Below are 26,224 nucleotides of genomic sequence, written 5' to 3'. Positions count from 1 at the left end.
TAGAGCCTGTATGTTTGTGTGACATCAAACCTAAACTTGTGTAAGGGCTCTGGGTACTACTGTGACTCTGCTTATCGTGCTGTTTTGCTTCGGCTACAACACAGTATTCAGAAACACAGCAGTTGGTGTTTTATGGTGCTAGATAACTACAGCTAGTAAGATTGCATATTTTCTGGGGCATTCTCTTTCTGGAAGGTATCTGTATCTCAGTCATTTACACGGAGATAAAAGAGGTCCTTATAAAAATACTATATCTTCGATTGCTTTGGAATAAAGCAATTTCAACTGAAGCTTTGTTAAAACACTTAAAGGAACACTGCAAATGCATTTTTCATAACATTTTAAAATAATTTCATGCTATTTATAATACCTTAGAAATGTGCAATTGCAATTATATTCTTTACCAAAAATGTTACTTGGCCTGCACAAAATCCAATATGTTAAAGGATTAAATTGCTCATAAGGAGTGGGTTGTTGGCATTTTTCTTTTTCTCTGAAGAGGGGAAAAAAAGAAACATTGGAGAGAGAGTGAAGAAGTGAATGCCTGTACACGAGAGTACACACATTTAGAGAAAGAAACAGAAGAAATAGAACTTGTCACAAGCCTGATCAAATTCCTCTTGTTGGATATTTGAGGTCCCTAACCTCAGCTGCTGGATTCATATGCTTGCGATATCTTGCATGCCTAGGCAGCCTGCAAGAACTGTTTCTGTGCTGACCAGTAAGGTCATTCCTTGGGTCTCCTCGAAGAGGAGCTTACTCTTAGCCATGTGAAAATCAGAGCCTGGAATTTAGGCTAAGAAGAGTTTGGTGTTCTTTAGGTCAACATTTTCATGTCTAACTTTTGTCCACGTGGCTTTGGAAGTAGAATGAGGAAGCCTGTCTGAGGTGTCAAGGAACAGCTACCACAACAGTCAGTGTGGGAGCATCTGAGTCAGTCAGTGAGAAATGAAAAGATAAGGGTGTCCCAGGAGGATCTTTGAACAGCAAGGCTTGCATCTCGGTTTTGGACAGGGACACTGTGTAGTTAGCAACACAAGGGCTGAGGGAAAAGAAGAGTGACCAGAACCCAATTTAGTAGGTAGCAGTTAGAACACCCAGCAGGGAGGGGAGAGATTTGGGTTCTCTGTTGCCAGTAGTGTTTATGCATTTTGCATGAATGATACCTCCACCTGCCACAGTTTGGGATGGCTGCTGTGCTTAATGCTTAGTACTTTTCCGCCAAGGCACGTTAGACATGTTGCACGCATGGTTATTGGGCTGGAGGAGGGATGCCTGGTCAGTGTGTCTGAAGTGTTTGTACGTGCTCTGCCATGGCTGTGGCAGTTCTGGATGTGCACCTTGGTGGAACTTCTGGAATCCCGAATACCTTAAATCGCGTGTGCCTTTCTGCTCGTAAGTGGATTGGTTTTTGCATCATGCTGTGACTTAGGTAGAGGAGGGTGCTAATTGATCTGACCCTCAGAGGCTGAGCAAAATCGAGTTTGCAAATACACACAGGTTTTATTTCTAGAGAGCACACCGATATTGGCAGACTTGTGCCCAGACAGCCAAACCTTTTAAAATTAATTTTTAAATCTTGGTATCATCACTACTTCCATCATTTTGAGAAGTTACTGGTACTTTTTTGGAGTCCTAGGTTAGGCTAGACCAGGCCTCTGGGACAGGTTCTTTGCCTGTTTTGCCTTCCTGATACTGGGCTGATTGTCTCCATGCCTTGATGCCAGGGCTGAACTCACTGTAGCTCTCTGTGGGTTGGGTTGGTGTGGAGAGGTACCTCTTTGTTTCCTGAACCACCAGGTCACTGTGTTTTTTAAAAGCCAGTGGTAGCCATGGAGCTGTGATTCAGCTTGGCTAATACTAAACATTCAGTAGCAATACTAGGGTAATGTAATGGTGACAGTGTGAAATAGAATGGGTAACTGACTGGCAAAAAGCAGTACAGCTTTATATATATATATAGATAGATAGATTTTTGTTGTTATTGTTAGCTTTCAATCGGATCAGTTTCCTAATATGGTTCACAGCAGAGCTCCATAAACGTACCTGGATGGCATGCTGTAATGTAGCATTGAGCACAGAAATACCTTAAGCTGGCAACCAGTGAAGGGTTGTGCCTTGTATGACAACCATAGGACTATGTACTGCCTTGCATTTACAGATATTTTTTGCAGTTTCCACTGCTCAGTGGAGAAATGAGATGGAGTTTTTTTTCACCAAAATTAGGTCTATGCTGTTTTCTGCAGATCAGGCGGTTCATTCCCTGACAGCCCTTCATGCTTGGCTCATGATGGGATAATCATAGAGGTGCTAGGGTTTTTTCCTTAAATGTGAGAGGCATGGTGCATGAACATAGCCATGGGGATATAACTGTAATTTTTGCATGGGCAAAATTGTGACATTGTCATAGAACTAATCGGTCAACTAATGCACCCACTAGTTATTGAAATGCCAGTGGGCAACAGTTTAAATGTTCAGAAGAGGGAAAGTAAAAAAATGGAACTGAAACACCAAGAAAGTTTTGTCACCATTTTCCTTTTAAATATTTATCCTAAGCTCTTTGAAAGTCTTTTGTCCCATTTTCTCTATATAGGCCAGTAACTGGACTGATAGGAACATTTTTTAAAGGAAAACTTTGATGTGTATTTTTCCGTGGAAGCAGAAATAAAAAATCAGACTGCCCTTGCAAATGGTTTAGTGTGTGTTTGTTTGTTTTTAATATGTGTCTTTGATTGGCATATTTATGTATTCAAACATGAACTGACTCTGCTGTCTAAGGAGCGTGTTGTTTTAGGCAAGTTGACGGTTGTATGTGCCTTGATTAGTGTAGCTGTTCTCTACGTGGTTTTCAAGCAGTGCTGATCAGTTCTAGCTCAGCGCCACATGCAGAGGATGGCTGCAGTCTTGGCCTGCAGGAGTCAAGCAGCTGGTGAAATCCTAACTCTCTGAGGCATTTTTCTCCCTTTAGAAATGTGGGAGAGTAAACAGCAGTGACCTTAATGGTGAATATGATGGAACATTGTATGCGGTGCAATAGTCCTCTTGGTTTTAGTCTTAGATGGGTAGTTTTAAAATTATTGATACACATGTGAATTGTTATGCACTATGGCATTTTATGAGTTATTCATATTAAAATGTATAAAGGACAAACTGAAAAACCTAGCTACAAAGAGGTTTCATGCATTTATGTTTTAGGTTCCTGTTGCCTTTTTGACTATGACCTCGACATCACCTCAGTCTTGCTCCCTACCAGCCAGTCCATGGTAGCAGAAATAACGCTGGTGCTTTGTTCATCCATTCAGACCCAATCTCAAAGGCTTTTGACCAGAGCTGGAAGGAAGTTTGTATCCCCCTGGGAACAGGCACCTCGAACCTTTTATGGGAGTAATTTTTTTTTTTTCCTTAACCCCAGATATCACATCATATCATATTTGAAAATCTTATCCAGTTTGAGTGTATTGTAATAAATAGTACTGCTGCAACTTGCGATTGCTTTAGTTATTCTAAAATATGTTGCCATTCTTAAGTGACACATTTTCTTTACTCTCCACATCTCCTGTCTGTGTGATAGTGTTTTTGTCCCCACAGCATCCTTTCTGATGCCTGACAGTTTGCATTCCTTCTTAAGCACTTGAGTTTACTGATTTTAGGTATAGGGTTTCTGGCGGATCTTGGGCTTGCCATCAGTTCGAGATTCATTTAGTTTTAGGTAGGGTGTAGTTACACTATGGTGTTTGCTGTGGGAGTTGAGGAGGTGGCAATTTACCACAGGTGAAGACTTGCCAGCCATATTTGAATTATTATGATTTCTCTTTGATTAAAAATAGGTGCAAATAGTGAAAAAAGATGTTAACACTGCATTGTATCGCATAATGCTAGATTAATTAAGTTTGATGTAATAGAGAGAAAAACTCACAGACGTGTCTTTATTCAGACATGTAGGATCACATGTTTTTGTGAAGTGCAATGCTTCACAGAAAGCAGATAAAAATGTACTGCTGCAGCACCTCTCTTGGGTATCTGGGACAGGCATGTCTGACAGCAAAACAGACTGATCAGGAAGGTGATTGGTTAATGATATGTTGTAAACTGAAGGGTCTTTTAAAAACTGACCTTTTAAAAGCACATTAAATGCTTTTTGACCAGTGTATCTTATTTTCTAAAAGCTGACAGAATAGAGAATTAACTTGATTTGTTAAGGTCTTAAGTTTTGGTAAGGCAACAATGATAATCCTAGAGATGGAGTTACTTGTAGAATTATCATTAGGTTACATTGAGATTAGCCCACAAATTATATAGCTGGAACTTGCTTATGTCTTCTGTTCAAAACAGAAATATTACAAAAATACTTTTACTTGAAGGGTATTAGCATGTGCTCTTTAATTTTTTTTCCAGTCTTCAGGTCCCACTGTAAATCAGTTCCATGTGAAGAAAAGATATCAAATTCTTAAAGTCTAGTTTTAAAAAAAATTCTCATCAGTATAAAAATTTCAAGCCTTTTAAAGGCTATTTTGAAATTATGGGGACCTATCAGAAGAGTATTGTATGGGCTTTTTACAACTATGATTTTTATGTCCTTGATGATTAGGGCAATTGAAGAATTGCAAAGAGCAACCTTAATTCCAAAGCTAGAATATGGAAGAAGGTGGTATGTAGCTAGATGACCATAGTTATTAGCCAGCTTTATGAATAGGTAGAAGCAGACCTTTTTTCACCCCTCTTTCAGATGCCTTTATGTAATTAGTGTTCTGGAGTATTAAAACCTTGGCTTTTGAGCTAAACAGCTGTTGAGCAAATTTAAAATGTAACATTTCTGAACAGCTCTGGAACTCCAGAGGGAATGAAGTGTAGGTGATCAAAGTCTGAATACTTCTGATATAGTTGAACCAATTTTTCTTAAACTGAAAACTTCAGAAAAAAGGACAAGTTACTGATGTATTTAAATTCCACTTGTTATTTCCCCAATAGAGTTTATTCTTTCTCGCTCCACATTTGTGACATCGTAATCTTGTTGGTATTTTCTTTGTAATGGAAACTGATTTACTGGAATTCTGATTGTTGTGTAAAATGCTATTGACCACAGGTTCTTCCAGCTTCATGCACAATTTTGTATTTATCTTTTTACATAATTCAGTTTCTGTAAGGGAATGCTACCTGATCTTTATTCACTGAAAATTTACAAATGTTCTTTCCTGGAGCTGAGCTTCATTTCTCTCTGAGAGGATAAGTTTAAACTTATCAGGAAATGGAAGGTTCAAAGAAGATTCCTTGGCAGGTTAGAGTCTTTTCAGTGCTGGCTTTGCAAGGAGGTGAGGAGAAAACGACAACTAGCACTCTCTGTTCTTTGGTTTTCTTTCTGATGTTGTGTGCTGGGAAAAACATCTGTACATTTCAGCGTATGGAGTCATAGAAAGGCACACATCTTTCTGCCTTCTTCCTGATGGTTTTTGCGTACTTCCTAAAAGTGCACTTAGTCTACAGGGGATCCTTTCACAAGGATGGTCCTGAGCCGAATAACAATCATCCAGGCAGTAGGAGGAAGAAAATCTAATTGTCTTAATATTTACATTTTTGTTTCTTATCTCAGCTTCCCTGAACTCTCTAAGCCAATAGAACCATATCTTATTTGGGGTTTTTGATTTTTGCCTCAGTCAATGCATGTTTTTTTCTGGGAAGTTAGCAAATGTGCCTACTTCATGGAAGTAAAACAGTAAATTAGAATAGTTTTCAAGGAAATTATTCAGTGTTGGAGTAGCTTGAGCAGCATTTGACTACATCTTTCATCAAAGACTGATAGATGTTAATCAAAATGCAGGCAACATCTCCAAAACATAAAACGCCATCAGCAGGATCATGACACAAAGATTCTGTGTCTGTGCGCACAACTCTGGTTTGGAGGTCTGTGTTCAAATGTCCGCACATGGTTTCCTACACTGAGAAATGAGATCTGCCTTAATGCTTCTTTCTACTTTTGTGTGTTTGTGGTGTTGCTTTGCCTTTTTTTTCCTGAAGTTCTGCCAGGTGCCCACTACAGCTTCTTAGTCGAGTCTCCGTTCTGGTGTGTGATATTATGGTGCAGGAGAGAGACTTGGAATTTGTCCTGTATCTGCAACAGGGTGGGAGGCTCCCTATTTAAAGGGTTTAATTGAAAGGTGTGTTCTGCAGTAGCAGTTGAGCATTTTCATCTGTCCTTTGTAACGTGACTTTCCTGTCAGATCCAGCCATCGGATTACCTGATACATAGATCTGATCTTAGGATAGAAGAAAAGAGGTCTGAAAATTAGTGTTACTGAACAAACGTCATGCTGTTCATTATTATGTGCCTTGGAAACACGACTCTTCCCTGAATCCTTGGCTACTAAAACCTCTTGGTCACGTATTTTATTATTGTAGGTCTTTATCATGTTTGACAACTACTGTTTGATGGAACATCACTGATTTAACAGATCTTTGGCAGAAGAAACCTTTAAGTGAGGCATCGAGTATGAAAAGCCATTAGAAAAAACATGGTATGTAAAAATACTGTGTCTGGTTGATTCCTGCTCTCAGCCCATTGTGCAGTCTGAATCTGACTAGAGAAATCTTCACGTGTTTAGGGGAAGAAATTTTTGAATAATTTCACATTTCCATTAAAATAGTTTTTGTCACTGACATCAAGTCAGCCTTCCTCCTTCCTGTCACTTCACCTGTCTAACGCTGCTTGCCATTGTGTGTCAGTCTAACTGGAAACTACTTTGTAGAGATCATGAATTAGTCCCATGTTGATGCTGCTCAAAAGGAAGAAAAACATGGCAACAACAAACTTTCTACAATTGCTTTTACTCCGTTCACACACCCAAATCAGTTATTTGATCTGCATCTTTTCTCTCAAGACTGACTGATATGAAATGGTGGGTTCAGTCTTTTCAGCATTATAACCATTGTACTACCAGAGTTTTGGGCTTCTCACAGTAAGGAAAATGGTACTGACTGTAAGCCTCTTGCAGTTTCCTTTTGGTGTTCCATCACATGTAACCTGTAGATTCGTATCTTGGTTATGAGAATAGCCCAGACCAGGGTACTTAACTCTCAAGTGTGTAAACATTCAAATGAAACACTGTATAATTAAAACAACACTTAATAGTTCCTTATTCTGTGTGCCATTGACAAGGATACTGAATGAACTGAATGAACTTTTTCCCTTTTTTTTTTTTTCTGAATGGGCAGGAAGGGAAAGAGGACACTGAACTTTTGAAAATTATTGAAAGAGCTTGGCAAAGTATGCACAAAAAGACTCTGTCAAATACACTATTTTCCTTCAGTGTGTTTAGAAATTTTTATACAGAATATGCGTCCACAATTCTCTGTGGCTTTGAAAGCATGGGGGTATTTTGTGTTATATGTGACCCACAGCTTCATTAGGCAAAGGGATATATAAAGAAAACTAGTGTGAGCTCTCCTGGCTTTTGTGTTCACTGTCTGAAGGCTGGCACAGGTTGAGAAAGCTGTGAACAGTAACCACTGACTGATCACCCAGCGTTTTCATGAGGCAAAACATTAATATTTAGCATTTCAAACGGGTGGATCGACTGGTCAGAAAGAAGTTTTTGGAATTTTACTTCGTTTTTGACAGTTGATGACAAAAAGGGAGCCGCGTTGTCAGGTGGTACCAGTAGCATAGTGTGGGGCAGCAGACACAGTGCTCCGAGTTCATCGGCTGATGTCAGGGTGCTGGCATCAACCCAAGTGTCCAAGGGATGAGATGTAAGAACTGCTGGTTAATGAGACAGTGAAAGAATTGTGCTAGAATTTCTACAGTGTCTTAAACTGTGCTCCATGTTTGATTAATCTGGCATTTTTAGATTTTAGTTTAATTGCAGTGCCTCAAAGAAAATCGAAATGCATTTCTTGGCAAATAAATATGATTTAATTTCCTCTCTGTTAAACATGCCTGCCTAAAAGTAATTTTTTAAAAATTGCTATCTTTAAATCAGAATGCTTAATTTGACATCATAACCATTTCCACTGCAACCAAATGATCTCATAAAAATATTATGAGGCCTATGTAGCAGAAGTAAATTTAATGTTTTAAGGAAACAGTTATTGCTTTATGCAAATGTATGTAATAAAATAAGCTCACAGATAAGCAAAAATTATTCAAACTAAAATCAGAATAGTTTCTAATTAAAATGTATTAAAATGCTGGAAATGTTTCTGCAGAGATGAGAAGTTTTTAGTGATTGTTGTCAGGTATCTTACAGCTCTTAAAATTGTGGAGAGTTATTGTGAACCCCTTAACAATTTTGCCTGAGTTGTGGCAAGTCACTGGCAGATGAACCTTTAGTACCACAGTCACTGCGTTACATAAACGCTTTAGGTCTTCACTGGACTATTTGATGTTCCCATGTAAAACTGCAAATTATTTCCAAGTACTCTCTTTGACAGCTTCAACTTTCTGGTGCTTAACAGGAATGAAGGTCATACACCTACAGTGGCCTTTGGCAACTTTGTAATCTGCTAATATTTAGGCACCAAAAACCTGTTTATTGTTAATGCTGAAAATAAGAATTGTAAAAGAAAATCTTAAACTGCCTGTACTTTGTAATTGCCCAGTCTTCAGGGAGATTATCTAATAATTTAAAACTGAAACCCGTGGACAAATGGTGACATGGTTCCTTGCAGGCAAAAGAGCATGTTTACAAAGTCATATTTTGGCATATGTATTTTGAGATGACAGGTAAAAATCTTTAAGGGAGAGAGATATTCTGTTGTTTGAAACTCTGAATTTTCCCTAGTCAGAGGCTGATTAGCATGTTTCTGTGGGAAAGGTGGATAATTACTGTGACTCTTTCTGCTGTTACAGAGCATGCTCCTCATGACCCAAAACTCCAGTGTGCTGAGTGCTGTACAGACAAAAAAGAAAAGAAAAAACAAAACAGCCTTTTTTTTTTTACTTACTGTTTCAAGTAGCACAGTGTTATTATTTGCCCAAGTATGTGTTGGAATACTGCTGTTATTTTTGTAAGCTGTGAGGAAGGGTTCCTGACCACAGGACTTAAGATTTTCTTTGAGTCTCCTCATTTGTAGCCTTTAATAAGTTTGCTTTGTGTGTGTGATGCTGTTTACATTGTGCGGTTGTCTTTTGTTCTTTTTAAGGTTGTAGGATTCGATCAATGCACACATAGGGATTCATGCCCACTCCCACACCCTTCCCAGTTCTCTGAGCTGCTGAGATGTAGCATTTTGATTAGAGTTGAATAGATGGATTTGATTATAAATAGGATCTTCAAAAGTGAACTTGTGTGTTCAAAGAAGAAAACAGAATAACAAAACAAAATACATTTACCTGTCAGTTATTCCTACATAATTCCTGCCAGGCAATTATTAGTCAAGACATGTAGGAACATATAGGAACTTTCCTTCAGCACATTTCTTTTAGTTGCTCGTGTACAAGCATGAAGTCACAAATAACAAGTTACTCTAGCAACAACTTGAGACAGACCTTTTCCACAAGTTCATAGGCACTGACTGCACATCCATAAAATACCTCTTTTCCTTATTGCAGAATTAGTAGTTATCTAAGAGCAGATAATTCTGATACCCCTGTATGGCACTGCTCCAGGTTTGCTTTCTTCAAAGGGCAGCAGGTTTTTGTTTATTTCTGCAAACAATCCTGCACACTCACTGGGACTGTGTGTCACAGTATAGATTCCATTACATTGACATCCAGGAGAGAAAAATCATGGAGAAACCTTTTGTAACACTGAAGTGTCTGTTCCTGCCATTGTTTTGTCTTGGTTCTGTGATTATGAAGGTATCCGATGAAGCATGGGACACTTCTTTGTAGGTTGCTGTGTGTACTACATAGTGTCAGGTACAGTGCAGGACTCTCAAAAAGTTCCCTGGTGGGACTGCATCATATCTCTTGTTTTGAATCTATTTGTCACTGGTCTTGATAGAAAAACCTGATATTTAAGCTGTGAAAGCTGCTTCGTGCCATGCCAGGGGCAGAGTGAGCATTTGGGTGTTGGGGGCTGGAGCCAGGTGAAACCAGGAGTGATTGTCTGTGTTGAGCTGTGAGCTGCTGGGAACCTGAAGCACCACGAGCATGGGGACCTTGGAGGGGCTCATCAGTAGCTTGTGTGTTGCATTCAGCGATGGCCCTCCCAGAGCTCACAGGTGCTCTGCATAGCTGGTGAGATGATACTTCTTGAAGGTACCACCTTGTGAGAACCATGTCTGCCTTAATTGTGGGTTACCTGTTGCTTAATCTGGTCCAAGTACATATTTTATGCTAATAACATCGGGTGCCAGGTAAAATTCATACTGTCCTAATAATCTGCCACTTCCTCCTGACAATTTTGGAGTGATAACAGGTATCTAATTGTGTGCTTTCTCCAGGAACTGCTTTTGATCTTGCTGTTACACTGGAGAATTTTTCTATCCTTTGCTTCTTTGGGTGAGATGACTATTCTGCCAGATGTAAGGCTGAAGTTTAGCTCTGGAAGATGAATTGCTAGCAGTGGGGTGACTGCATTTGGAAGATGAATGTGAGGCAGTTTGTATCTTGAACTTATGGTCAGTGTACTGGTTGTACAGTAGCACTATTTTGACATATCAAACCCTGGGAGAATCAAAAGGGGAGTCTATAAACTGGGCTGGTGTAGCCACCAAATATGTTTTAGCAGATTGACATTCATAATGCTTAGATATGCCTCCATTTCTGAAAGGTGTAAGGAAGCAAAAGGGAGAGAAAAGTCAGAGTGTTAGCATCTGTCTTCCTATCTGTCTATGGTGAGCCAGGAGGGAGGTATTTTTTAAAAATACCCATGAGGTGGTGTAAATTTCATTTGACCATTCTCACTAGTAGCTCATTTGGAAATAAACTGTTTTTTTTTTAATTGAAGAACTTCTAATATATCTCATGTATAATTATTGTATTTCTTCGAGTGATGAGCTCTGGTTTGCTGACATGCATTGGGATGTGTTAATATTACATAATGGCCATAGCAAAGTAGCTTACTTATGTGTCTTTGGATCACAGTCCTCAAGGTCATCTGAGGTCCTCTACATGTTGTAGAGGAGCTATCAGACAATAGGAAATATTAGTTTGAGGAAGAAGATGGACTGATGCAGAGTACTGTAGCACATTATGATAGGTAGAGAAAGTGATTTGAGAGCTGAGCTTTTTCTGATAGCAACGTGAAAACTGAAAGAGAAATTTCTGCTTTTCGTGACGAGTTCATTTTCAGGTTCAGTTTCTCGCTGTAGGGAAGTGCATCGTGTTTCGCGGTAGGAATGACAGCAGTTGCATCTGCATCCTAGTCCAGAGGCTGACTATCACCTGATAGTCCAGTTTGTTCCTAACTGCATCTTCTGACAGGTGCTTCAAGTTTGGAGTGGATAGTATTGTTACAATATGATGCTTTTTCCTTTTAACAATTTTGCTGAGTAATGACAGTGCCTAGCTATTTTAACCTTAGTATCGGGCTAGTTTTATGGTCCTTTGGTTTTCCAGGTCTTGAAGTAGAAAAATGGTAGAAGTATACAGTCTAAATGTATTTTTACATAGCATTAATTAGCTGTTCTTGGAAATTCTTGTAGCAGTTTTCCTTGACATATATACTACTCTGACCGTTGTTTCTGTACCTACTTGGAAGCATTGGACAAACTGGACAAGCATTTTCCTGTGTGTGTGTGATTGATAACTGTGTGTTGGTCCCCAGTCAGTTTGCATGCAAATATACTATGGTTTATTGGGAATCTCATTGTGTGAGAGCTGTCTTGTGAACAAGCCAGCTGCATTTGCTTTGGGACTTTGAAAGTGGGATCAAAGCTAGCAGATAATTGCCCAATGAAGTAGGTCTGTTAGCTTTGATGCACTTGGGGAAAGTGAGGTTTCCACTTATCATGGTGCAGAAGCCAGACCGGGAATTGACCAGAGATTTGTAATTGTGACAGAGAGAAGATGGATGCAGATAATTTTGCTTGAGATTTGTTGTCTCTGTCAGCTAGCAGATTTTGTTCTGCTTCACCATGGTGGGGAGTAGGCTCAGCACAACTGTCTACTTTCAGTTGTGTTTATTCTCTAGCTCTGCATGCTGAATCAGTCTATAGGATCGGAGAAGACTTTGTTGATTATTGTTAATAATGTCTCTTTTTATTAGCTTATCTAGGTGTTATTAGACAAAGGAATGGAGTAACTGCTACTTAGTGTAGGATCACACTTCTGCAAAATGTAATTATAATGTTTGAGAACTATTTTTACAAAATAAATATTTTTGTCTTAAGGCTGGCTGTTCTGACTGATCAGACTGAATGCAATAGGAGTCCCCACTTAGTAGTTACCAGCTTCTCTTCCAGTGCTTCTTACCCTAAGCCTTTGGGTAGGCATGCCAAATGCCATCTGTTTATATTTTCCTAGGAAAAATACTCAGCTTATTGTTAGAGAGGTCTAGAGAGAAGGTCATTTTGATCTGCATTCTGTGCCTGCTTTGCTTGCAGTTGCCTGGTTCCCTGCTTGGTGAGCTGGTCCACATTCTACCTTGCAAACTGATGACGAGTTCTGCATAGATCATTTTCCATTTGAGACCACATTAAAGTTATTTTACTTGGATTCTGTCATGCAGAAGGAATGACTGTGTTTTTGCTGACATGAGAATATGCCAAAATATGTCAGGCTAACAAGAAATTGTTATTGGGCAGCTGAAACAGGAGATAGTGCCCTGGACAGATGTTGATGCAGAACACTTGTAACTTAGGATGCTGTGTGTGATGAGGGAGAGTGACCAAGTTGCAGGTTGCTAAGGTTAGAAGAATGATTTTGATATGTTTGTGGTAGTATTAGTGTAAATGTGGAAGAGGGTGGTTCTCATAAATGTAAGCAAGTTAGTTGTATTAAAATAAAAACTAAAGTGTTGTTTTACCGTAATACTTGCACAGTATCAATATCTTTTTGATCTGAATTCAAACTTGGCAGTAACTGCACATAACTGGTTTCTGATACTGCATTCACTCATTTAAACAAAATTGTAAGGTCGAACTCTGGCATGATCTCCTTTGGAGTTGTGCGTTTTGAGGGTGTATGTACACTTTTAGCCATAAGGAAACATTATGATGATCTAATCTGACCTCTTACATAAATTGGGCCACAGGTGTTTGCATCTTACAGGTGCACTCAATAACTTGTGATGCAGTTGAAGAATACCTCTAGAACAGGAGTAGTTACAATTATACAGTCCTAAAATGACGTTTGTCCCTTTGAAGGCAACTGCGAGGTGGTTGTGGGCCCTGGTGAAAATGAGTTTGACAGTCTTGATTTGAGATCTTTTAGTGGTGCAAAATACATTGTGTTCATTAGTCATGTGTAAGAATGGAAGAATTTTTTTAAAACCTAATATTAATTTCAACATGAAGCTACTAGAGCTTGTGATCACTTGTTAGACCTTTCATCAAATATCATCTTTCTGTACGTGCCTATAGATGGTGTTCTCTGGAATTCGACTGAACTCCCCAGTGCACAGCAGCGAGGCAGCCCTGCCAAAGCCCCAGTTCTCTGCTTGCAGAAGGGCTGCTCACCAGCATCTTGCCTGCTGGGTGTCAGGAGTTTTTAAAGATACTGAGGTAGAGAGAGATGTGTTTACCTCCATCAACTTTCTCTTTTACACTTGAGCTGTACTGAGGTTAAACCATGAGGAAGAAACATTATTAGAGATGTTTGCCTGTTTATCTTTGGTCAGGACTTGTTGTTGTCCCAGTAAACTTTCTGGAATGTTTTAGCAATTCCCAAGTGTTCCTGGATCCCCATCACCTTTCTACACTGTCCAAATGGTGGCTACTAAAGTGATCTTCACCACAAAAGTGAGAAGGTCAGACATTTTATTTGCCATTAGGTTAATGCTACATTGGCATTAATTCTCATTTTCCTACTGCCTTTTTTCTGTCTTGCCCACCCATGTTGTTGTTGTTCTTTACTGGATGGACTACACTTACTACATTTGTCCTTTTGTATCTTTTGATATCACATAGCACCTGTCAACCTGTTCCTTCTGCCTTGCATATGACAAATATATTAACAGAGCTGTTTTGAAACATAATTTTCCTTGATCCACAGTGGATTCTGTTTTCTTGTGTTGTTGTACAGTTAGATTTTTCTGGGAATAGTCTGTTTGCATTTGTTGTTGAGGGCAAAGGTGAGACTGAAAATGCATGTCAGTGTCAATTCAGCATAAGGAGAAAAGAGCTCCACTGGGGAAAATGGGCTGAAATTAAGATGAAGGTGCAAGGGAGTCTGAGAATATGAACAACTCCAGCATGCAAATCAACCTGTGTGTTACTGTCCCTCACTTCCAGAGCTTTCCCTTTCTCTGTGCATCCCCTGTCTCCCTTTGCTGAACATCATGGGTAATGGGAGGATTTGGCACTTTTAAATCCAGTTCTTACATTGCCTGTGCTGGCTGGTTCTTCATATACATAATGCACATATACACATAGTATGTTGGCTAAAGCTTTCAAGTATCTACCTTAGAATAGAAAATCCCTGCTGACATTTTCTCTTATCCCAGTCTTTTCTGTAGCATCTCCTGTCTTTGTTATAACCCTGTATTTTAGTTTCTGTACTCCCTGTTGTCTCCTGTTTGTTAAAAAACTAAATGTTTGTTCGAGAACTTTCTTCATTGAGCCTTACTTAATAGAAATTACTGGGGTCTTTTTAAAGTGTTACTGTTTTTTACAAAACATCTCTTTGTAAAGAGCAGTAACAAACATTACTTCCCTTAGATCTGCTTTATCAAATGTCTCTTCCTGCAACTAGAGAGATGTCATGCCTACCAGCTCATAACTGGTTTTATCTCAGGCTGTTTTTTTTTTCTTTATGGAGAGAAAAGTGAAATAGACAAGTCTTTCCAGTAACAAATCATATCACCCAAAACCTCTTATGTGAAAGTCAGTAAATAGTCACCTGACTTGACTGAAGGAGAAACAGCTCGTGTCTGTGGGTCACTTTCCACCAGGCACACTACCTGCTGGCTTGCAGTCTTGTGGGCATCAGGTTACTTAGCCCACCATCGATTGCTAACATAACTGCGAACAATTTTCAGAATGGCATTGAAAGTGATATTTTGATCTTTTCCAGAAGGGGAATCTGCTGGTAATGCCTGTCATCAGGATCATGTCTTGTGTCTTTGTGTGCCACTTCAGCTTTGCCCCCAGCTGGTGGTGGATGAAAGGCTGAATTAAATACTTCTCTTAGCACGGGCATGGCTGTGTTAGCATTGGTCATCCTGAAGCTGTAACATAATGTAACAGAGGCTCTGTTCCCTGCTTGGGATCAAATCAACCTTTCAAAATAGAGATTAGTAGGTGACACATGGACAAACCCATTACGCAGTGCTAACCATCCCTTTCCTCTTCCATTTCCCAGGAAATAGAGGAATTTGGAAGTAGGCTGTAGGACATAGAGGGAAACCATTGCCAGCAGCTTCTGCATGGGCTGTCAGTCTGCAGTGCCTCTGTCGATTCATTGACCTAACCAGCTTCAGCCTTTCACTGTATGTCTTGAAATAAACTTACTATAAAAAAAAATCCCACCAAAATCCCCATGTAATTAAAAGGGGGCTGAAAAATGGCAGCTGGGCAGTGAGCATGTTTTGTTTACTGAGTTTCCCAAGATTGTTAATGCCAGTGAAACCAAAATGAGTAGAAGCTCAGCTATCAGACTGTACCCTTTTTCCTTTGGTTTTTCAATGCCTTGTTTCTTCATGCTTAGATTTCTGGGACAGTATAAAATTTAAACTTTAAGGCGGATGAGGTGTGATACTGGTTTATTTTTCATGGCTGTAGGTGTTTGAAGTGTCTTTTGTTTGCCTGTATAGTGGCAGGATTCTGCATTGCAGCAGTATAGAAATGTTGGCTTTTCCTTTCCACAAAGTTCCAAATTCCTCTAGAGTACCAGATTTTTACAAATGGGGTTAAAGTAATTCTCTGCTTACTCCACAGTGATTACATTTAGGACAGCTTGTACTTTAGAAAATACACATTTTTAGATTCCCAGGTTCACAATTACACTTTGATTTTTTTGCAACTGCCTCCACACGGATTTCTGTGCAAACACTGAATTGGGACTCCAGCTGTGGACTCCGTCAGTAGAGTCCTAGCATAACTTCAGGTGTGGTTTTTCCCTTTTAAAAAAGCTTCTAAAATTTTATAAGAAACCATATTCATACACTTTTCTTAAAATACTTTGGGTTTTTGGTGGTTTGCTGTTGTTTGATTTTTAAAATGACCCATTTAGGGTGAGAAAACTGAAGATTCTTCATTAAATGTATGTGTGAGGATATGTTGTACAGACTTACACAGACTCCTACTGTTTTCTGCAGTATTCTAGTTTGCTACTAGAAATGCACTTGCAGTCACATTTGCCTTTACAGTCTACCACTATTCTGGAGAGTCAAGAAAGTAGGTAGTCACTTTTTTAATAAAGTTTCTGATACTTAGATGAGTGTAAGACTTTATGTCTTGCCCTTTGGCTGTTTATTCCCCGTTACAGAGATGTTTTCCAGGCTTTTTGAAAATCCAGATTTGCTTGCAAAGTAATTTTTTTTTTAATTAGAAATAGATTGATGTGCTGAATTGACTTATCAGGTGATGGTTGTTACGTTGGCAAGGAAGGCTGCATCGAAGTATGCTGAAGAAAGAATGGGAAACTCTATAGTAGGTGCAGACTGAAGGGATGAATCCACTTTCTGCCAAAAGCAGCAAATGGATGGCACGGCATGTCAAGGAGGCAAATGCTGTTGGGCTCACACCGTAGTGGATATATAATATTTTTAAGTCAGTGTTTTGGGAAAAAAAAATCTTCAATTATTTTGGGTTTGTGGTGATAAATGTAACTTACATTTTAGTTTTAACTGACCGGTTGTTTCATCTGCCGAAAAATCTAGATACTATGCTTTCTGAATTTACCTTGTCAAAAAGGTCTACACTGTAAGTTTAAATAGTTGTAAATGTTGGAAGTAGGAAGCAGAAGTATCAATACACCAAATAATTACATTGGTATTCAGTCTTTTAGGAAGTTGCTTTCTTGGACAAGTTTGTAAGTCTGAGTATTTTATTCTTGCCATCTGTCAGTTGTGGGCTCCATACCTCTGAACTCCTTAGATGAAAGATGCTGGAAGTGTAAAAATCTATATGGTAAAGGTGGTATAATGCTGAATCTGAGCAGAGAGGTATGTTGAAAAGATCTGATACTTGAATATCTTTCTGGCTTTTTAATTTGTGCTTGTTTAAGAATTGCAGGGTTGCATAAAGGAAGCAATTATGACAAAAATATTGAATAACTTAGTGTAAACGTGAAATGAGTAAAATAAGCATGGCCAACTAAAGCAGTACCTAATTTATCTAAGGTGAACATTTATTTTCGTCACTTGTTCTGCTGTTTGAATTCTTCCTTTTAAATGACACTTTGACATCTTTTGTATGAATTATGCATATTAATGTAATTGTATTTACTTGTAGGTGGCTCTAACCAAGAGAGCTGATCCAGCTGAGTTGAAAACAATATTTTTAAAGGTATGTATAAAGTAAATATTTTACTCTTTCTGCTTAAATTTTTCATATCTTTTGCTCCTTTATTGCAGCATACAACTCTTGATAGTTTTTCGAACCATTAATCATTCACTGTATTATTACCATGTTAGACTTAAATACCATTATCAGAATTGAACAATGCTCACCAAGAAGTCAGATACATTCCTGAGTGATTATTGTATTGACTCAGAAGAAGTATTGCTATCTTAGAAAAAAAAAAAAGCCGTATTGTTCGGAGAATAGGGTGGGAGTTTCAATATTGTTCCTACACATGGTGGAGTGTTTGTGTAGACACCTTGCTGTTAGACCATTTGGTAAACTTACTGCTTGCTTCCTGATTATTTCTGCTTCTCTAATGTGTGGAAGTGTCAGGAAGATCATCTTGTAAAGTGTATTTATTATTTAAGTAAAATTCTTTCTGTGTTGACCTGCCATAGAGGTGTGCAAGTACTGAAATCACTCAAATACTTGCCTGTACTCTTGAGAGAAGTGTACTTTAGTGTTTTGCTGAAATATGGCTTTCTTTGACCCATTTTCTAAATTTATGTAACTATTCCTAACTTTCCTAAGATTTATTGGTATGTTGTCTGTATTAGTTTGGTAGTGTGGTATGAAAGAAGACTACAGAGGTTGGTGGGTCTGGAGAGTAAATGTATGTGAGGTAGGTGCCACAGTGCTCCAGGGAGCTGTTGTATCTGAATTATTTTTGTGAAGGGGTTGAATGCCTGAGAGAGCTCATACCTTTCCAAGTTCTTCCCTCTACCTTCCCTCCATCCAGCATAATTTTCCCCTCTCTGTGCACTTGGCATATTTTCCATTGTCCCCTGTGAGCTATTATTAACAATATATGTGGGTGTCACTATGTATATTGCCAGTATTTATAGTTTTATCATATACTGTCAGTATTTATAGCTCTGAAATCAGATCTTTAGTTGAGAAAGCCAGGGTTTAACTTATTAAGTCCTGGAACTTGTGGCTGTCAGAAGAGCAAAAGACTCTTTAGAATGGGATAATGGTTTTTTCAGAGATAAATGCTTGGAGAGCAGGAGCAAGGCAGCAGAAAAGGCAGGCAGGGAGCAGACCACTGACCCCAGAAGATGGTAGCATTGAGGAAGGGAATAAACACAGTAGAGAGAAGCCTGGTCCCTTCTGGAATATGAGGCAGCACTCAGTTGTGGTGGGGGTTTGGTTGGTTTGCTGAGAGTAGTCTGAAAGTTGTTTCCTACCTGCCTATGGATATTCACTGCTCTGGAGTTTCTGAAGATTATAGCTCCCTCAGTGTTGAGTTTTGGTAGATTGAATGGGTCATGGCTCAACACACTGAATACCATCTCCAGCTCCTTTTTCATCCTTTTCTGCTTCCCCTTCCACTGAAAAGGAGTCTCAGTAAGTGGAGTAATGAAATATGAGCTAAACATTTTCTTCAGTGTAACACAGAAATTGTTGTGCTTCTCACTGAGAAGGAAAAAAGATGAGTGAGTGTGGTATGTTGTTTCATACTTACAGATAAAAGATGATAAGAGTGTTGATTAAGCTGCTTTAGACAATTTTGGATGGTGAGGCCAATACAGGTGCTTTTTCAGACTGGGGGATCTTCACTTATAAAATAACTTGGCAGCTATTCTTTCTCTTTCAGTTAAGAATTAATATGATTACCAGATAGGAATGGTACCCACTGTGTAGAAATAAATATGAGACTATGAGTTTAAATGCAGTTGATTATGATCAACCTTTAGCATTTACATCAGACTCCCAATAAAATGTTTGCAAATCTTACTTAAAATGGGGTTGAACTGGTTAATACTTGACTGTCTAAAATATATGGAAATAAGTTACCAAAAAGCCATTAGGTACTATTGTGTAATATCAAATTCTCTGTGGGTATAATTGCCAAAATGGGTAAAAATACAATTGTAAAGAACCATTTTTTTAATGTCTCTCCTCCAAAACCAGTAGAACTGATGTTTTTCTCTTTTTGTTATGATAATTTCCAAGAGTAACTCTACTTTTTCTAGGTCTTCTACCATAACCCCTAAGAGATTAGATTTTAGTCAAAGTGATCAAGCTGACATTTTCCAAGGTCATTTTCTATATGTACTGTAGAGTACGTGATTGGATTTCAAATACACTTGAGTAAATCACGATGACAGGAAACAGGGGGACACTGAAACCTTGTGCTGTTTTCTGTTATTGAGTGCCCTAGCAGGGGGTTAGCCTAGAAGAAAAAGATGAAATATAGAAGCATAGGCTGTCTGACTTATTTGATTTGTTTCTCAATAGCAGCTGTGTTAAAAGTTTCTGAGGCTGGGATTCTGAGAGATTTTGTCTCCCTGCAAATGATTGCATTGGAATCAATTGATCTGCTAGTTCTTATAAAAGTATACAATTGAAAATTCCTTGCAGTGTATCAAGTAGAAAGCTTGCCTTGCAAACAGTGTCTATTGGAACATGAATCCTTAAATGCTAACCAATATATAGATGCCAAAGCAAGTTATATTTTGTTTGGGCTTGCTTTTGTGAAGCCTTGTTTCTTGAAGCTATTGCTGTAGCTGAAGACTGTGTTTATATAGCACTAGAAGAAAATAATCTATTTACTTTTACACTTTGGCATGTGCCTGCAGCAGGTATAACCATACTCCACAGGCACCAGTGTGGCTCTGTGAAATGAAAACTGGCAGTTTCCTTCCCTTAGCAGAGCCACAGCAGTGTAAAGCAAAACATGTGTCTTTGAAGTACATTACAAAATAGCAATAAGCATCTAATTTATTTATTACTTTAGTGTGGATAATGTTCTGTGGGGAGCAACAGTTGCTTTTCTGTTCTCAGTGCACGTTTGTTATCCTGAGACAAACCTGTTTCCCTTAAGGCTGATGCATTGTCATAGAAATGTTGCCAGGGATTTCTTTTCCTCTTAATTATTGTCCTTATCCTTTTTATTTTCTTAAAAGAAAAAAAAAACAAACAAAAAAATAAAAACAACAACAAAAACAACAAAACAAAGTGGGTGGGGGGAGTGGAACAACCAAACCTCCCCCAAAAAACAAAACAAAACAAAACAAAAAACCAAAACAAACCCACAACCATTGTTGGGTTGATTTCAAGGTTACCCTTCTATAGAAAATGAGGGCTTTAAACTTTAAGGGATGACAGAGGAATTAGGGTAAGAGTGGTAACAAAGGCAATTTTATTTATTTATGTATTATCTTCAAAATATTTTATATGCCTTTATCTTGGTGTGCAACATGTTACTAGAGGCTTCTCTTGGGAGCAAATGCGCTTGGGTCTGTCAATAATTGTTTTCTGTAGTATGCCAGCAATTATGCTATAAAGTGGGAGTAACATTTGCCAGCAGTGTTTAGTAAGGTGTTGGACCCCTTTTTTGTTTCTGCGGTGTGCTGAACTGTCCAAGTTCTTGTTTTCTGTTATATTTTTCTGCAAATGCTATTTTCTGGCCTCCTTTTGGCAGCTCGGCTGAGGAGCAGGATGTGTAGGTTCTCCTTTACTTAGGGACCAGCCATGGCTGAAGGTGATGCTGTGTAGCTCCTCCAAAACAGCACCCCCAGGTGGACACTCCAGGGGGATTCCACTAGCACTGCGGTGTCATCTCGCAGGTGTAAACCTGCCTTCTCATCCCGAAGTAGAATGGCTACACAAAGGAGTCATTCCGGAAAAGTAAAACATGCCGCAGTATCCCGTTTCTGTTTCAGTGGGCCCGAGATCCCACATACAGGTTTGCAAATGCACATGTCCTTCTTGTTCTACTTCAAAAAAACATCCTGTACTGGAGCTTTAACTCTTTCTAGACTACCATGGAGAAATTGTTGACATGATAAACAAAAAATCATTCATCTACCATTCTTCTGGCTTGGAAGCCAAGCCTCCAGCAGCTCGAGTACCCCGCACTGAGTCTCCCCTGTTAGGTTATAGGCTCTTGGTTCTTCAGAGCAGAACTGTGTTATCTGCTGTAATGTAATCCTGCTCCTAATTGGAAACTATGGCTGGTGGTAATAACTAACTGGAGAAGGATGTATTTGAGGCACTAAGTATTGTATTCATTTAACAGTATGCAAGTGTGGAGAAGAATGGCGAATTCTTCATGTCTCCTAATGACTTTGTCACACGGTACCTGAAGATAACTGGAGATGGTTTGCCTAACGCAAGCACTGTACAGCTCCTTGCAGGTGTGGTGGATCAGACTAAAGATGGGTAAGTGTTATTTTGTGTTGTTTTTGTTTGTTTTGGTTTGGTTTGGTTTTGTTTTGTTTTTCTATTATTCATTTAAAAAATACAAAAACATTCTTCCAAAGCAGTCTGATCCCTGAAAGGTGATAGGGTTGTTTGTTGTTGGTGGTTTTTTCTTTCCTGCAGATACATAAAGGAATACAGTATCTTTTAGGTGGAAGGAGCAGAAACAATGTTTGGGACTGCATGTACGACTTAGCTGAGCAAACCATTTTCTCTCTACTGTGTATTTTTAATTCATTGAACCTTTCATGTTTGTTGGCTGGCTCCCCTAACTCCTGCTTTTCTTTCCTTCCATGCGCCTCCCTGTCTCTGTTTATGTATCTGTCACAAATATATTCAAATAGCAATCCAAAATAAGTTTAGATGGTGTAGGAAGAGATCGTAGAAAAAAGTGCCCTAGCTTTGTTTTGCCATAGCACTGTTAAAGGTTTTTGCCACTATTTTTTCCCTTACGAGGGAGGAGGAGCAGCTAAGGTATTTAGGGAGCCACTTTTACAGTCTTTGGAAGACAGCAAGGAAGTTGGTTGCACATGGTTTGTGTTTGAAAGGCTGGCTTTGCCAATAGGCAAGATTAGCTACCCTTCCATCTTCCTCCCCCTTTCTTTACTGAAATCCTAGCTTTTGCTTTTGGTACTTGCCCAGGCAAGCTGTCTCTTCTCCCATATGAATTCATTTTTTGAACCTTGCCTTTAAAGTATCTTTAGAGAAACATTGGAATAATTAGCTATGGACTTGAAGTCTGTAGTGGCATTTTTAGAAGCCAGAAAACTTCAGGTGTGACTCATATCAATGATTGCAGAGGGTAAAACGTGAGATAAATAAAGCATGACTAGAGAATGCACGCTTCCTAGAGATCAGATGCATGCATAACTGAAAACTGCTGCAGTGGTTTCTGTGCTCTCTTTTCTGCTCACCCAGCCTCAGATACCGGGCAGCTGGACACTTTAAACTTGCAGACATGTTAATGTGATGATTGTTACCTGTGGTAAAAGAATTCTGTAAAAGGTTATACTGGTAACATTGGCATGATGGCAGCAAGAAAGTGGTGCTTTCAGATAGCTTTGACTGAAAATGTTAAACAGTTCTCAGATTGCTTCCCTTGGTTTGATGCCTGCAAAAACAGCATTCTCCAAATTGCACAGCTTTAAATCCATTTTGTAATAAGAAGATTGAGAATATAATCTGTACCTTGTGATCTGGATCTCCCTCACAAGCAGAAGCTGATGTCAGGAAAAGCAAAATGTAAAACTGTGAGCTTGTTCACAACTTGGAATTTCATAGCTTGGCGTGATCTTGCAGGAGTTTTGCGGTGTAGTATCAACGCTTCTAATTGCTGCTTTCTGCCATGAGTAAGGACTGTTCTTGCAGTCCAGACTGTGCTGTGACGGGACTGCATGTTCCTAACATGTCTTTGGAGAGTCTCTTCTGATACTCAGGCTGTGTTCCTGTATAGCTGCTATACTAATATGTGAAAGAATGGAGAAAGTACAGAAAGTGATTAGCATTCATCTCTATCCTGGCACTGTAGCACTTTTTGCCATGTGGCCAGGCACTTGTGCCTTTTTCTAGTGGTGTATAACATAACTCGCAGAGTGATCATATGAAGCAAGGGGCAATCGCTTTTTGGTTCCTGGAATTAAATCTCCTAGGGATGGCAATAGGACCTACCGGTCATCTCCTATTGAATTCTTTCCAACTTGGCAGTCCAGAGCTCCTAGTTTTTAAGTGAAGTACAAAACTGCTTTTGTTAGAGTTTGTTTTTAGTAGGCTAGTCAGTGTTTAGAGACTTACAGGTGTTTAAGGTCACGGGAGTTTGTTAAATAATTTAGCTTTATTTCTAGTATAAAACAGAAATCAGGTTAAAAGAGCAATGACAAGTTAATTTTGTTTTAGTGTTAGTGGCTTAAAGCAGTGCAGTTCTGAAAATACTGCTGGGATATTTCTGGGATATTTATTCACTGTCTCAAATCCCTGTTTTGCTCTGAAGAAGCATCTGTTCTTCATGACTGGTGAGCCTGACCTCTCTTCACCAAAAAGGTCTGAGCCCAGAATCACCAGGGATATTCCTAGCACTTCTAAAAATGTTTTTTAACTCCTTATGATTTTGGTGAGAAATTAGCTATATGCACAAAGTGTAATCAGTGAGAAATACTAAAATGAGTAAGTGAAAGGCAGACAACGCAAGAGTTTGTGAGTCATGAGCAGAGCAAATAGATGGGCAAAGAATTGCTTATCCCAGAGCAGAACAAATCCTTAGTGTGAAGTGTAAAGAACAGTAGCTCTTACGTATGATCTCACTATGATTACTGTGGACAAAATCTCTTAACATAGTTTTATTACAATTCCTGCATTGCCAGAGATTAAGGATTTGAGGATATCTGCAGGAGCTGCTGTTGGTGTGACAAAGGTAGGAGACCTCTCAAGGCACCCTCTGGTGTGCAGTGAGTATCTGTTGCCATGGGAGCAAGTTTTGTCTCCATCTTAAGTCGGGACATAGGGATATTTGGAGGTAGGCTTTCCCTCTGTCCTCTCAGGCATCTTTTTAAGGTTTCCTTTAAGAAAAGGAAATGCTTTTCTTGCCGATGACCAGAGAAGCCTTTCAAAGTAGTCGATCCGTAATAACACAGGTGTTTAAGAGTGTTATATTGTGTGGCTGTAGTTTGTATGAAATAGACTTAAGAGCTTTGACTGATGCCTGGCCTTAAGCTTCTCATTCCTAATTTTAGTTGAAAAAAATGCTTCATTTGGCTTCAGCTGGATCAAAAACTCCTTCAGAATACACTGGCTTTCTCAAGGCCTATCAGTAACAGGCCAGGCATTTTCCATCCTGCCCACTGTAACAGGTTTTCAGTCTTTTGTTGTACTTTGAAACATCTGTCTAACAAATTAAGTATTTACTGCACATCTCTGGACTGTAGTAACTAACGCTTTACAGAGAAGTACTGTATGCTTTATTTTTAGAAAGGACAAGCTATTCAAAAATAACACTTGGAAATGCCAGCCTTTTCCATTATTATTCGATATAAATTTATCCTCTAATGCACCAATTTACACTGTACTTAGTTTACCCAGGTTGCAGCATAAAATAATAGTTGTAGCTTCAATTTGTGTCCCATTATGTTATCATGTTTAAATTGCTGATACAGTAAAAACATATGCATTGATTTCTGAAGAAAACTCTTCATCATTACATTTGTATGTATTATCACAGTGTGTAATGGCTTTTTTTTTTTTGTATGGCTACATGTGGACTTTCTCTGGTAGGAATGCATCATGTCTACATGGTGCCCAGATGCCATGGGCATCAGCACTGAGAGAACCAGCATGGAAGAAAGGAGAGGAGCAGTAAATAGTGGTCTTGCTGCACCATACCCTGCTGTGTTTTGCCTGTAGGTCTTGTGTATGGATGTATTTTAAAATATCAGGATTTCAGTCTTTCTGAATAAATTGTACAATGTTACCGCTGTTCATGAGGACACGAATGTAAAGGAAGACTTTGACCAGTTGGGTCGGATAAGATTGAAGTAAAATTTTGTGAACATTTCAGCTTCCTCTCTTTGCACTGTTAAAATCACTAGACTTTTCCCTGCTTTTGTAACATAAATGAACACTTGTTTAGGTAGATAAAATAACTCTTAAGTACTGTATTGAAGTCCATGTTAATATATGCTGTTTAATGACACCTAATGATATTCAGTGAAGGGTTATGCTAAACCCAAAAGGTTGTTGCTAAACGGCAGAGAAAATGTGTTACCCAGGCAACTGCCCTTGTGCAGTAGAGAGAAGTGAGCATATGGCTATGTAGTACACATTATTTCAGCATCTTTAAGCATTAAGAATCACACGTGTAATTGACTGTGTAAAATTACCGCTCAGTTACTGTTTTGTGTGGTCATAATAGAAGTAAATGAATACGTCATTGTTGTTAGAATAGATCTGTTGGGAATCACTAGCAGACTAGTCTACTTAGGGAGCAAAAATACAATAAGAAGAAAATAGCTGGTTTAATTAACATGTAAAAATTGGGTTAATTTGAATTCAGCTGGCACAGCAGATATTAATGTCTCTTCTTTAATAGTCTGGCTAGAACCACACAATTTGTACATTTTTAATCTTTCTAGTACTATGAATAATTGTTTTTAAAAAATGGATACAGGGTTATTTTAAGCCTCTATCTCTGACTTATTAGAGGGATTTATTACTTGCAAGCACTGACAAAGAATGCTTCTACCAGTATAAAATCTTGTAGCAGTGTTAATATGTGAAGTTTTAATCAAATCCAGGCCTAATAACATAGAATGTGTTCTTAGCGTGGTGCTGGGATTCTGTTGGGATAGGTGCTATATTTCTTTTCTGTGCTCTCAGCACTGTTTTTGTTGGGATCTGTTGGTAAGGACAAGGTTGTTGTTGCACA

At 38.8% G+C, this 26,224-nt stretch overlaps 1 protein-coding gene across 7 annotated transcripts in view; it reads left to right on the top strand.

Annotated features, from left to right (window-relative positions):
* Positions 1 to 26,224, top strand: part of SLC25A13 (solute carrier family 25 member 13) — a 98,683-nt gene that overhangs the window by 4,316 nt on the left and 68,143 nt on the right. For 6 of the 7 annotated variants that reach the window (XM_065051118.1, XM_065051122.1, XM_065051121.1 and 3 more), the window contains 2 exons: positions 17,494 to 17,547; positions 21,629 to 21,771. In XM_065051118.1, coding sequence (XP_064907190.1) covers positions 17,494 to 17,547; positions 21,629 to 21,771 — 197 coding nt within the window. Of the gene's footprint in view, positions 1 to 6,489; positions 6,510 to 17,493; positions 17,548 to 21,628; positions 21,772 to 26,224 lie in introns of those variants that run through there. The other variant, XM_065051119.1, reaches the window with a different exon arrangement.

Source organism: Columba livia, chromosome 2 (genome assembly GCF_036013475.1).
Source record: "Columba livia isolate bColLiv1 breed racing homer chromosome 2, bColLiv1.pat.W.v2, whole genome shotgun sequence".
Classification (NCBI taxonomy): Eukaryota; Metazoa; Chordata; class Aves; order Columbiformes; family Columbidae; genus Columba; species Columba livia.
The sequence above is the reverse complement of the archived record's forward strand: the minus strand, read 5'-3'. Positions and strand labels throughout refer to the sequence as shown.